This window comes from Lissotriton helveticus, chromosome 1_1, assembly GCF_964261635.1.
Source record: "Lissotriton helveticus chromosome 1_1, aLisHel1.1, whole genome shotgun sequence".
NCBI classification, from domain to species: Eukaryota; Metazoa; Chordata; class Amphibia; order Caudata; family Salamandridae; genus Lissotriton; species Lissotriton helveticus.
Window position 1 is genome coordinate 1652464432 of NC_136057.1, and position 14907 is coordinate 1652479338.

A 14907-nucleotide genomic window follows, 5' to 3' on the forward strand; every position below is an offset into this window, starting at 1 on the left:
ACAAATGCTATAGGTGTCACATTTGCGAAAGTTAAAACTATTGGCATTGTAAATGACAAAGCTATTAATTTAGCTATTTTCAAAACCAACACATAAATACAAAATTTGTCATTTACAATAGCTCAAACTTTCCTAATGCAAGACCTATTGCATTGCAAATGTTTGTTCTGTTGGTAACTTGAAGCCCTGTGGGTGTTGCAGTGCCTGCCTAAATGTAAAAGAAACTTTGTCTCCTTTCTACTAAGAGCTTCCTCCCAGGACGAGGTTAAACTGGTAAAGCTGAAATGCTGCAGCTGCTTTGGGAGGCAGGATGTCTACTTTGCTAAAACTGAAAGCAAGGAAAGACCGTCCTTTCAGGTGCAGTGGGAGGCAAGGAGTCTCCTCTGCTTTGAAATCGAACGCAAAGAAACAGGACTGTCTGTTCGTTTTTTTGGCAGAGGAGAGGACCCTGCCTCCCACTGCAGCTGAAGCATCCAAGCTCTACCAATTAACACCCTCCTAGGAAGGTTAACTGTTCGCTCTTAACGTAACAAAAGCACATGTCCTGCCTTATTTATTTCCCCTCCCTCCCCCCTCCAGCCCTCAGTTACGGGAGAATTCCCATTTGAACTTGACACCTCGGGACAGTAAAAGACTCTGAAAGAGAAGATCTTCGTGTGGAGTGCGTGCCCCCCCTGAGATGGTGTTGTGCCCCCCTGGGGGGGGCGCGCGCCCCACAGATTGAAGAACTCTGCCTTAACACCTCCCAACCAGTTACGTACTTACTCTGATGAGTCCACCCAGAACCGCAAGGGTCCTAGCACACAGTCTCATGACACTACATCTCCCCCTTGTTAAATAAAAAGTACAAACAACAGTTACATTATATTTCTAAGATAAGTCGTCGAGGCGCTCGCACTAGTCGACCAGATTGAGTGGCATGAAGTGATTGAGGTGCTCTCTGTTCATGCACTGACTGCAGGAAGCTGGTTCTCTATATAGTGGACCAAAACGAGGTACACTGTGTAAAGAGTCCAGGCACCTTATTAGTTTACGGAGGCAAAAATGATAACAATAAATGCTCTCTTTTGTGATAGTGTGTGCGAGCAGGTTAGGCTTATCAGAGGCTAGTGCCTAGCATTTGTTGTACTCACAGAGGCAATAAATGAGACAAACACTCATGAATAAATCCGAGACTAATTTAGAAAAATAAGTCACATTTTTATATAAGCGTTGATACGAAGAACTTCGTTATCAAGTAAGTACTTTTTTTTAAAATCCATTTTTACAGGTAAGTAAAATGTTAACTTAAATGCGTCTTTATGCAGCAATGCTTTTCTACTGGGGAAAAAGGCATATGCTGCTCAGTTATTTACAATAGGTTTCCGGGGGTCTCCTTCTAAACTTGGGGTGGTACGGGGCCAAGGTCCAAAGAACCACCAGCAGTTACTCGTTGCCTGCCCTGGGGCATCCAGGTGCAGAGGTGCTGGTCGTGTTGGTAGCTTTGCGTGCTACGCAGATGGAAAAATAAGGGAGGCCACCTAAAAACAGGCTGCAGAAGGGGACAGGTCCACGAGTTTCCAATGGGAGGCTCGAGACACAAGAATCCTGGGAACAAGGGGGCACAGCCGGTTTGTCAGTACCCTGACGGGGCGCTTGATGTGGAGTGGATAGGTCAGCTGGGCTCTGTGCATCCAAGGCCTTTGCGGAGGTAGGTCTTGCCTGTTGAGGGTGCAGAAATCAGACCTGCTGGTCCACTCTGGAAGTGGGTCTCTGCAGTGCTGACGTCCCTCGATTGCTGCTCAGTCGCGGTGTAGTTGGAGTCCAGATAGAACTCTCACAGGCTTTGTTTGCAGCAAGGAATCCGGTACCCCAGGTATTGGTGCTATGCGACTCCGGTCAACCAAGATGTCCTCTCATTTGGAGGGGGGGGGGACAGATCTGACCACCAGGAGCACAGTTAGGTCTTCCTATGGGGCTGCTGGTTCAGGCAGGCCGGGGAGCGGCAACACAGTAAAGCAGACTCTGCTTTTTCAGTGCCTTCGGACTGCAGGGGACTAGCGCCTCTACTCCAAGGGAGACTGCTGGCAATTTGCATAGGGCTAGCAGTCTACCGGGGTTCTGGGTAGTTGCTCAGCTGCAGGACGAGTCACTCAGTCATGATTGTCAAGGCTGGTGCAGGCAGGCGGGGTTTGGCACCAAAAGTCCACAGCAGTCTTCAATTGTCGTTCTCTCATGGCTCTTCTTTGTCCTCTTCTTCTGGATCCGTCAAAATCTAAGTTCCTTGTATCAGAGGTGGCCTAAACACTCAAATTTGGGGTGTTAAGGGGAGTGACAGGAAATAGCCAATGGGCTAGTTACCTTAAGGGCGACTACACCCTCTATATGATTACTTGTAAATGTACAGGAATTTATATAGCGCAAATCACCGAGCGGTTTCTAAGCGCTTGCTTAGGGAACCCGTCCTGGTATTCCCCTGTGAGATAACCCCAGCAGGGTATCCGCAAGGTGAAAGCCAGGCATCCCGCCGCGAGGGGCCGTTGTGGAGATTAAGCAAGCTATTGCCCAGAGTCGCAGAGTGTGAACCCGTGAATCGAGTAGGCACCGGAGCGAGAATTGTCAAGTCCATGGACATTTTAGGACTCAAGACCCCGCCGAGCCTGGAATTGAACCCTGGTCCCGGGCTGACCTCTGCTTCCAGGTCTGCCTCCTCTAACCAGTGAGCCACACTTCTCCACTTCCTGTGAGAAGTGGACATAACCCTGACCCAGTGAGCCTAATTCCACCAGAAACTACGATGGTGGAATTCTAGTTTTCGTGTTCGCATCAGGTAACTCACCTTAGTGGTGGAACTAACCTGATGGGGAACACGCCTCCTGACTAGCTAGTTTTCCTACTTTACCTGTTGCCAAATGGGAAGGGTTGTCATTTCCCCTGTCTAGGGGAAGCCTAGGTCGCATATCAAAGACGGCAGAGGCCTTTGAAGCCTCCTGCCTTAATATGCTGATTACTTGCCATCCTGCTTGGAGAAGGTGACAACACCCCCAGCTGGAGCAGGAATTGTTTCTGTTCTAAGAGAGCATGGGCTTTCACCTGCATTGGGTCAGAAACCTGTCTGTGGTGGCGGGCTGGTCTACACCATTTAACCAGTACACTAGTAGTCGGATTTATTAATACATGCACCCAGAGGGCACCTCTAAGGTGCCCTCTGATGCATGTATTAATAAATCCATTACTGGAATCAGTGTGGCCTTATTAATGTGAGATGTTTGATACCAAACATCTTTGGTTTCATTGACGCCATCATATAGCTGAGGAACTTGTAATTACCAGTGGCATCTCAACCGAGTAGCTTGTGAGCTGCCAGTAGCTCTCCAGCAACCTTTGAGTAGCTCACTTGTGTGCATCTCAGATTACTATAATGTAAGCCTTTGCTTGGTTATATTTGTATGTCAAAATTAAAAAGCATGTATTTGGGACGAAAATGTGTGTATTTTCAGAACTCATATGCTAGTGTATGGAGAAAATGGGTAAATTTCCAAAAATAAATTTAAAGCTATTATTTGAGATGGAGACATTTATTACCTTGGCGCCGAGAAATAGCAGCTATGGCTGTTAAGTATTACCTATGTAGATCCATTCCATATTGATTGTATTTATTTATTTTTCTGCTGGCTACCCTGCCTAATGCACTCGGGATCACTGCTGACAGTCTTGAATGGACTATCACATCACTTACAGTAGCTTAGGATAATTTTCAAGGAACATAAGAAGCTCTTATTACAGAAAAGGTTGTAGAACCCTGGCTCCAGCACATGTGCTTAAATTGGCTTCCCTGTTCACCTGTAGTATCTAAGAACATGACTTAGACATCACAGGGGCAAATGTGTCCACACATGTAATATAGTGCACACTGTCTACGGCTCTAAGGCCTGTTGTAGTGGTGACGTACCTATACTGCTTGCAGTGTCTGCAGGCATGGGTGTGCCACGTTGTGTCTTAACTTTTCTCTGCAACATGTTACACAGCCTGAAATGGCTGGTGAGGGGCCCCTTAGGGTGCCACAATACATGCCGCAGCCTTTTTGGACCCTCTTTAAACTCCATGCCCTAGGTACCAGGAGTACCATTTACTAGTGACTTAAAGAGGGCGCTAAAGGTATTGCCAATTGGGGTAACAATTGTACAGTTTTAGGGAAAGAGACCTGGCACTGGGGACGTAGATAGCAGGAACCAAGTGCACTTTTGTCAAAATTCCAGGCAAAAAAGTGGGGGTGACCATGTCAAAAAGGGACACTTTCCGACACCGATGGTATAGGTTCTAATGCTTGATCTGGACTGTCAGGTGGGACGGCCTCATTGGTAAGTGCAGGAGCTGACAATCAAAGGGGTAGGTACCTAAAATGTGATGAGTTCCAGTGATGGACTATCCAGGATGATGGGATGGCACTGTATGTCCTTTGCATGTCACACACCTCAGAGGATCAACAGCAAACGGAGTGTCTGTTTTCCACTTCCACTTTCACTTCTGCTTGGCCAGGGCTAAGTCACCTTTTATTAAAGATGGTGTCTTAGGTACTCCAACGCAGATCGGTGTACATCTTCATTTTGCACTTTCGAGAAGTGTCGGTGACACAAACTTAACCAGCACTCACAGAGCGCTCTACTGTCCATTATGGCAGTGTGGGTCAGGATGTCTTTCTCCATCGATCAATTTGTTGGCCTGGCGCATATCAACGCAGGTGCACACTGCACCCTCACTGTCCTTTTTTGGCACCACCACAATGGACGATACCCATGGCGTAGGACCAGTGATGTGCTCAATGATGTGTTTCAATAGCATTTCTAGTTCTTTCTCAACAGCTCCTTGCAAGTAGAAAGTACTCTGCAGTGCCACTCAGCAACAGGACGAATGTCCTTATTGGTGTGAAGTTGCACTTTGATCGTCTTGAGCCTGCCTAGGCTGTGAAATAATGACAGAAACTGTCTCACTACTTCAAATTGAGTGTGTAGGTTGTCATTGAGGGATATCAATCCCATGTTGGCAGCAGTGGCAAAGCTGAGTAGGCAAGCACTGGACGAAGCTCCTTGAAGAACATGAATTGTCGCTTGCACAGATACTGCTTTATGTTTCAAATTTGCAGTGAATGACCCATTGACTGCAATGGTTTAGAAGCTGCCTGTGTGTATACTTTTGTGTTTGACGGGTTGAGACGTGGCATAGGAGATAAGCTGTTGCACTTTTTGACAGGCAGGATGTTAATCGATACACCACTGTCTATAATAAAGGTTATAGGGCAACTGTTGACCCTTATTGTGATCTTGGGGCAATGTTTGTTAAATATGTGGAAGCACTGATTTCTAACATTAAAATGGCATTTTTGGACAGTTTCATTTTAAACAGAGATACAATTACATATAAAATTAATAATACTGGCATATTGAAATGTTCATCTAGTTTTATATAATTGGTTTATCGGTTCATTAAAATCCAATCTTTCCTGCCTTGGACATAATAAGGTGTGATCAAATTCTTGGAAAGTCACCTTTAGTCTTGAGAGAAATTAAATGAAACAATACACATCCTGTTCCTCCTTTCTAAAAAGGTGCGAGATCCCATAGCTCTTTTGCTTTCAGATTTTTTGAAAACCGTGTCAAAAGCTCAGGTCCAGGGGGAGGCTGGAAGGTTAATGACAAAATACTTGGAGGAATAGAATTTGTATATATTTTGCAGAACTATGCAATGATGTGTTGATTAATGTTCCAAAAATGCCGTATATAATATTGATACAACTTGCTGATGTGATGAAAACAATAAAATGTTTTAAAAATAAAAAAAGCTCCAGTACAGATGTTCACATTTTGATGTGTAATTTTGAATTTCTTATATCAGTACACGCAGTATAGTTTCACCAGAGTATCTTTATAACAACATATATTTGATCAATGAGCTGTGTTAATGTTTGATTTGTCAAGCCAAATTCCAGTCGGATCTGAGGAGATGCATTCTGAGGAAGCTGGAACAAAAGTCTAAATACCTACTTTGTGCTGATTTGAGAAAAGTTCTGAACTTTCCAGGGAATGCTACAGTACCATAACAAAGAGTTGGAATAAATTTGGCTTGTATTGCAGCGAGTATTGGCTGAAAGGTTGGGCTTTGCAATTTCCGATATATTCTCTGGAACGATAAGATTAGGGAGGTGAGTCTTGGTTTCAGTGAACTCTGATGCAATTGATGTGATTGCTGGTCTTGTAGTCAAACGCTGAGATATTTGTATGACTTACCACGGATAATTGGCTTCCCACCCAGCGACCAGCTGCCCTTCTTATTTATTTTCCTGACAAAGATCACTACCTGTGTTCCACAGATGGAGTTCTTTAAATAAATAACACAAGCTTCGTTGAGGCAATCCAACAGAGATTTTTATTTGGAGTAATGGGTTTGATGTAAAAGGTGATGGATTTATACATGTTTAGAGACTGTTGTTTTTTTCGTTCACTATGCTTCTGATTTTATTAGCTATTAGGAACACCTAGATGCCCAAAACGTGCCTCATTTCATTGTATGATTGTATTTTTCAGAGCCTGAAGCTTCGCTATTGTTACATAGTATGTTTTTGCTCTCCGCCAACTACCCCCATGCCACCAAGCGATGACGACGCTGACCCTCTGGACGATCCCTGCTTCACCACTCAAAAAAGGAGAATGTTTGCCGCCCTTTTGCTTAGCAGTGACCTGTTATTTTGTTTGTTGTCAGAGGTTTAACTTCAGGTACAAAATGCCAAAGCATTACACTGAACTCTGTTCCAGTATCTGTGCAAACACAATATTTGATATACATCTGGACACCACAGAAGTTGAGCCGTGTTTATTAATCAGAGTTAATTGTTGGTGGGTGCTTCTGTACAAAAGGGTTGTAGCGGACACTCCGATCATCAGTCACAGACTGAGAACGCTTTCCATTAAAAATGGCACAGATAGAAGACATGTAAATTCTTTCGATGTGATTACATTTCAGCTGCTGAAATATGCTTACTTGTAAAAAAAAAAAAGAAAAAAAAAACAACTCGAGCATCTAAACATTCTCCTGGATCCCTTGATTTCACAACAGGAAACTAAACTGCTGCGTCCTGCATGCATCATCCTAGATGGCGAAAGAATCTTGCTCCATCACAGACGACCAGAGTTTGGCAGTGGAACAGCAAACACTCTTTCGTGGGTGTCTACCTCGACACGAGATATTGAGCATTTATTCCCTCCCCTCTGTCTGTCTCCATTACTCAATGAGCCAATCACAAGCCAGGAGCTGCATACTTTGTTAGCAGTAGTCAACTTTCCATTTATTGAGAATACCTCTATGTTAGCAGTAGTCAACTTTCCATTTATTGAGAATACCTCTAAAAGAGCAACCAAGCGCACAGGTCCTTCAAGTTTGTAATGAAGAATTGTTTAAAACACATCTTACATTTCGGTTCATTATTTCAAAGTGCACCCAATATCCTTGTTAATTTGTATCAAGTAACCACCTCTTTTGGGGTGGGGGAGGGGGCAGAAAAATATCCTTCAGTATATATCATAGGAATCAAATAGATAACTCAGAATAGTATTGTATTTGGCTGAGGTCTACTGTTGTGCCAATGTTAAGATTCTTTTGGAATTGTGTGTGGCATCTCTTCTTTAATTTACCAAGCTATGGCATATACCAGTTAACTGTTACATAATTCTGTAATGAAAAATAATGTTTTTCCCATTTTCCTCAGATAGAAGACTCTTTGGAAGGGGGAAAAAAAAGGCTATGCATTTAATTTGCTCTTCTGCTTTGGTGCAGTTTTATATACTACTCTCTGTAAATGGAAAACTACTGTTGATTGTACTGCTGGCCCTTATATACTTCTCTCATAAACCAACTTTTGTCCACGCAACTCATTAGTTGGAAGATTTCACTGGAGACTTGACTGCAAATGTGACAAAAGAGGTCAAACTATAGGATCTCAAATGGGAGTATCTTCATCCACTCATTCTTTTTTCATTGCTTTCTGGTATCTGTAATTTTACTTTTATTCTGGGCTGGGCAAAGTTTTCAAGGATCCAAAGAGGGGGAAAAAGGATTGGACGAACTAGTCGCACCTGTCATGGGACAACTTGAGATCTTGATTCTTTGAGAAAGTACGTGCTCCTTTATCTGGTGGTGACTCCGGCTCTGTTTTGGGGGACCAAAGGGGGAGGTTGCTACATGTCTATTTGAGAATGTCTCCTATACTGCACTGGTAGTCAAACGACCACATTCCGAAGAAAATATATTCTTTCAAACTTTAATGCTCACTCCTTCGCCCCTCTGTGGTTTTCCAGACGATCCTCCTGCCATGTCTTTATAGTTTCCAAATCAGTTCTAGGCCTGCGTGTACAAAAAGTTCTGCGATGCATGCAGTTCATTGTTTGGTGATAATTGCCTTAGTTTTGCCTTCCTGTACCACTGGTTTGTCTTAATTTTTTTAAAATCTTATTTCTTTATAAGTTATCTTTTTTTAACCATATGTGCACTGTACTGTTTGAATGGGGGGAAATAGATGCATATACATAATTTATGGACTGGTCTACCAAGTATTTATGTCCTTTGACAATGCTCTTTTAATTAAATAAGCGAAGGCTGTGAACAAAAAATGTTACTCTGTCTATTGTTTCTTGTAAGGAGAAGAATTGTGCTCCAGATTACAGGGCTAATATCACCAAAAGTGCATTTTAAATGAGAAGTACAAAGACTAACACATAGGGAAGTCAATATAATCTTTTGATCCCAAGATTCGGACGGGTTTGTAATGTGATTGGATTCGAAAGGTGAATCCTGGTATCCAAAAGAAATGTGAAATGTGAAACCTGTACCCTAAATACAGTTCTTGCTAATCCATGCCAAGTTATGATTTGAAATCCTTTTTCAAAACGGGGAGAGATGTTGAAGGTGAGGCCTTCCACGGATAAATAAAATGAATTACAATTTGCATTCAATTCAGTCACTGGAATACCAATTAAAAAAGGAAAATCTACTTCAAGAGTTGCTTATAATGCATAACATGCTTCTGTGTTCGCCAGAAAGATTGCAGTGGACTATGAGAGAAGATGCATACAAGGAGAAATGGGAAGGTAAACAGCTGTGGGGGCAATACTGTATGGGTCAGAAGAGAAAGGAGAGGGTTGGAAACAAGATTAGTGCAAGGGAGTGGGCTGGGGAACACACATTGCAGGGGATCTGGCGTGAATAGAAGTGCAAGGATCTGAATGGAAGGAGGGACACAAAATTAAGTGTGTAGGATATAGTGACACATGAAGATAAAAGGGGCATAAGGAAGATATTCCACCTGTAAAAAGCAATACAATTTCGATATTGGTTTTGGTTCAAAACATCTGTGATTTTTATCTCTACGTAGTTAGTATTCGAAAATGCTAACTTGATATTGAACAGCTAAGTAAAAATAGAAATTTAAATCTAATCTCAGACCCAACTGGAGGGGCCCCAAATCATCAAATGAGGCAGTTTGTAAATGTTGGCAAATGCAGACATAAAATAAGATGCAACTAATAGCTTCTCCTTCGTCCCCACTTCTTGCCAGTCTTTTTTTTGAGAGAAGCCAATAAGAACATGTTTGGAGGAAGTGGTCTGTGAGGCATTTGGGGTAGCTGAAAGACCTTTAGAGGTGGAAACTGTCTAGTGGGTGTGCCTGCTGAGGAATTTAGGCCAATTTGCGTGTCGATGAATAGTGTCTGGTAGGTGAACAATGCTCACGGTACCTACTGACAGAACTGAAGTCCTACTTTGAATTAAACCACGCTACAGTGACCTCGGCAGGTACCCTATGGCCAGACGGAAAACCTACACTCATAGGGATTGGCTTTCCTTAAACCTAAAGAGGATGACTAACAACATTAGGTTGACACTCTTAGAGCTAATATTCTGGCACTTGTGCGGCAGTGCCTAGAAGGGCTGTCAGCCAAAATCCATTGTTCATAAACACAGAGATTATATCCTTAGATATTTTTATATTTTGTAATTACTCACGTTATGTGCACAGAGGTGGGGGCTGTTACTCCGGGAAATGTCCAGGAGGAACACTATGTGTTTTTAAACTACCCCTCACACACTATGAATCCCATAGTGCCATGCTTCATCATGGGGGTCTTACAGTCCCTCTACGGGGCGGGGTGGGCTGCGACCGACGGCTACATGGGAGCACTATATTTCGTGATAGGCTAATTGTGGTGTAGGTAATGGGAGTGGTAGGGAGTGTGGTGACTAGTGAAATAAACTTTAAAAATGTCCTGGTTTGTAGAAAAACTATATTGTATTCGCTTCTCCAGCTGGAAATGTTAAAAAGGGGTTAGGTAGGGTGTATTTAATATGCCCTCCTTGGTGGGAACAGTCCAGACCGAACTGCCAGGCCAGGTCCTCTCTGGACCGGTTTCAGGGTATGTCACCCTTCTTCAGCCAGGCTAGGGTGACATACCCTGAAACTGGTCCTAGGATGCTTGTTTCCGGTCCAGGGAGGACCTGGCCTGGCAGTTCGGTCTGGACTGTTTCCATGGGGCACAGGATCAAGACTGATTTGCATATGGTTGGGTCCAAACTGGGGTGGCGTAGTTGGCAAAAAAACGATGGATTAAACCCAGATCCTTTGACTGGTGGAGAATGTTTACATTGTCAGTATTCCGTCCATCATTTGTTTGCTGTAACACTTTTCGCCCTAAGTGGGATGGGTATGCCCAGACGTGGGTTCCTTGCTCACTGTGCCACTGGATTCAAGCTAGCCTGGCTGAAGAAGGGTGACATACCCTGAAACCGGTCCCAGGATGCTTGTTTTCGGTCCAGGGAGAACCTGGCCTGGCAGTTCGGTCTGGACTGTTCCCATGGGGCACAGAGTCAAGACTGATTTGCATATGGTTGGGTTCAAACTGGGGTGTGCAGTGGGCAAAAGAACGATGATTTAACCCAGATCTTTTGACTGGGGGAGAATGTTTACATTGTCAGCATTCCGTCCAACATTTGTTTGCTTTAACACATAACTTCAAGGAGGCATTTGATTCCCTCAACTGGTTCTATTCAGAGGAAGTCCTGGTGTACATGGGTTTCGACCCCCACTTCAGGAGGTTTGACAAGTCTTGTACTCCGAGCCTTCTGCACGAGTGAGAGTAAACAGAATTGTGTCACTCTCCTTCACAATTATATGGGGGACCTGACAGGACAGGGGTGCCCACTTTTCTCACTCCCCTTTGCTCATGCAATAAAGCCTATAGCGCAGTGGATTTTCTCCAATGCTCCGGTGTGGGGCTTCCAGTGGAAAGAGGGCATAGAAGTTAGAATAGCACTTTACACTGAAGACATGGTTTTTTTTTCTATCCCACCCTCAAGAATCAGAACCCCAACTAATCCAAATCCTAGAACTTTATGGTGAGAGATCTGGCTTCAAAATCAACTAGGCTGAGTCCCTTCTTGTCACTTTCAAGGGAGGCAGTGGACTGGCAGGCATGTCTTCCAAGACGAAGATTTAGATTCCAATTTGTAAGTATACATATAGGACTCTAGTCTGGTCTCACATGAAATCTTAACCTCTCCCTTCTAGAGGCTAGGATGAAACGTGACTTAACAAGATGGGCCAAACTCCTGCTACACATTCTGGGTGGGGTGTTTTTTCCAACATGATGATGATTGTACCACGCTTCCTTTACTTACAAAATTTCCCTTTGATAATCTTACCACAATGTTTCAAGACAAATGGGGGTGAAAACCGCTCTTGTCTGTGAGGGGCCAGCCCCTGCATATCAGGTTTGCCCAAGTGTCGACTATTGACTTATGATGGAGGGATGGGTATGGCTGATCAGCACTTGTATTTTGGACATCACAAATCTACCAGGAGCTTCAGTTAGTTTGACTTACATATGTACCAATTTTGTAAATATCCACAGCTCTGGCATGCACTTGCTTCTTATGCTGGTCTGCCTTAAGGTGGTATCCCCCTCCAAACTTTTTGTCTTCATCACTCCTGTTTTCAGTGCTTAATTTGTATTTAAAAAAAGAATAATAATAAATAAGGTCCATGGCCCTTGTCAGGAGGCCACTGTAGCGTGCACCATCCATTGCCCCTGCCAGTGCTGCCAATGACAATACCAACTCAACTAATAACCATCACACTCTAACAAGTGTGATAATTCATATATTTGAAGCCCCTAAAGGTGTAAGAATGGTGTGGGTAGCAGTTATTAGTCATTGTTAATGAATATTACATTATTAAACAGATGTTATTGAGCTCATCCCCAATAAGGCAGACAGCACCACCATGTTACCGACCATCATAAGTGTTGACATTTAAGTGCCAGAGCAAAGCACCGGAAACCACTGGCTCAAATTAAGCACTGCCTATTTATGCTAAATTTGTTATTGTTGGCCTTTGGCAGCAGTGCCAAAGTGCACAGAGTCCTGTGCACAAGTGCTCTTTAGCTTAACCTCTTCCATGCTCATGACGAGCTGAGCTCGTCATGAGCCGTGGAACGCTCACGCGTGGGGATAATTCCCCTGCTGTGCTGAGCGTTCCACGGGAACGGGTGTGGTCATGACGAGCTGAGCTCTTCATGAGCACAAGAGCGCCGTGCCTCATGACGAGCTGAGCTCGTCATGAGCACCAGGGTGCTGCGCGCGCCGCCCCCCCAGCACAGCGGGGGAATTACCCCCGCATGGAAGGGGTTAAACATGGTAACATTTGCTTATACCTGATTTGCATATTCACTTTACTTACAAGTCCCTAGTAAAGTGGTATACCATATACCCAGGGCATATAAATGAAATGCTACTAGTGGGCCTACAGTATTTATTTTGCCACCCACTTAAGTAGTCCTTTAACATTTCTTACGCCTGCCATTACAGGCTGCCAACTGTTTTAAAATGCCAAATTTATTCCTGCCATTACAGGCTGCCAACTGTTTTAAAATGCCAATTTTATTTGACAATCTAACCCCCTTCCCATTTTATTACATATATGTCACCCTAAGAGATGGCTTTAAACAGCCCATAGGGCAGGGTGCCTTATAATTAAAAAGTTGAACATGTACTTTCAAGTTTTACATGTCTTGGTAGTGAAAAACGCACTAATTTGTATTTCACTACTCTGAGGCCTACCTCTGCCTTAGGATAACATTGAGCTATCCTATTACATTTAATAACTGCTAACATTTGATTGGGACCATTTAGGTAAGTCAAGGTTGGTGTCCGAGGAAATGTAATTTTAAATCATCTTCAGTGGTAAAGTCTGATTTCAAGTCACAATTCTGAAAATTCCACTTTTAGAACATTGGCATTTTCTTGTCCTAACTATTTGGTGCCTGCAGCCTGTTCCTGGCTCACATGATTAGGTGTAGTTGGCCTTTGTGTATTCCTCACAGACAACATCACAATAGAGAGTCTGGCTGTTGGCAGGATTGGGTATCTCTTGACTTGATAGGAGGGCAGAGCTGTCACCTACCACACTTGCATTTCAAAGGCATTGGCTCAGCTAACACACAAAATATTTCACACTAGCCTATTGTGCCCCCGGACAGACTGGACTAGGGCAGGGAGGTAGAAAATTCCAGACACCTCTGTCGGAACAAACTCTACACGTTTCTCCCACTTTTAATTGGACCCTTAGACCCACTCTACAGATCACTTCTGGACCCTTGGAAGACTCATCAGAAGGACTTCTCTGCTGCAGGAAGGACTGTTCTGCTGCCATGCTACCTGCTGCTTTGCTACAGTAAGAACTGCTCTTCTGCCTGAGTAAGAAGGACTGCACCTTGAAGCCAGGACCACCGAGTGACTCCAATGGCTAATTGGCTGGCATCCGATTAGAGCCTCAGAAATAGAAAAGGCTACAACTATCTCGAACCGTACATCTGGACTCTACCTGCTGGAAGTTCTGACCCCCCCCCCCAAGTGGTGCCTCTCAAGTCCTTGACCCTTGGGACCAAAGGTGATCTGCCAGCCCAGCTGTGGTCCCACCAGAACCTAAGCAGTGCAACGCAGGTCTTAGCATTGTGGCCCTCGCAGCTCCTCCTCAGAACTGATGCTGCGCAAAGCAACTTGACGTAGAATCCTGCATCGCTCATCGGAACCGGCACTGCATGATTTTGCATCAGGGATATATAGTACAATTTTCAGTGGGTGTAGCCAGGTCCCTGTATCCTGCCTGTACTCCATCGCAGTTGACCTGGACTTCTGACTTTGTCTTAGTCCAGTGCGAACGGATAACCACAGTTGGCCCTTTTTGCTTTTAAGCAGTATCTTTACCTAAAGATTTAAAATGGCAAATATCCAGTTTTGCTAATTGGATTTGTATCAGTGTGTTAGCAAATAATTTATTAAAATGTACTCTGTTTCTGAATTGGTGTGAAAGTTTTATTGTGTTTTCACTTTATTACTGCTTGCATGCTGCAAAAATACCTTATGTTTACAACAAGGGGTGGTGAGGGACAGAGTCTCTGAATTAAGCAGAATACTCTCACCCAGTCAAGAGATCTGGGCTAGATCCAACACCGTTTTTTAGCTCACTGCACCATCCCAGTTTCAGAACCTGGCTGTATGCAAATTAGTCTGTTCCTGTCCCAGTGCATGATGGGAACAGGGCAAACCAAACTACAAAAGCCAATTCTTACACTGGGAAGGAAACAAGCTTCCGGGGACCGGTTTCTGGCATTACAGCCGTCTTCGGCCCGGCTTGCTTGAATCCTGATGGTGCAATGAGCAAGGGACTCATGTCTGAGTATACCCTTCCACGCTTAGGGTGGACAAAAATATTTACAACAAGGGGTGGTGAGGGACAGAGTCTCTGAATTAAGCAGAATACTCTCACCCAGTCAAGAGATCTGGGCTAGATCCAACACCGTTTTTTAGCTCACTGCACCATCCCAGTTT

General features: G+C 43.9%; 1 protein-coding gene across 2 annotated transcripts in view; it reads left to right on the plus strand.

The window, feature by feature from the left end:
* The window catches only part of LETMD1 (LETM1 domain containing 1), a 74600-nt gene extending 65961 nt beyond the window's left edge, over window positions 1-8639 (plus strand). For both annotated transcript variants that reach the window (XM_078688850.1, XM_078688851.1), the window contains exon 9: window positions 6561-8639. In XM_078688850.1, coding sequence (XP_078544976.1) covers window positions 6561-6634 — 74 coding nt within the window. In that variant the 3' untranslated portion in view covers window positions 6635-8639. The remainder of the gene's footprint in view (window positions 1-6560) is intronic.
* The last annotated feature ends 6268 nt before the right edge of the window (window positions 8640-14907 follow it).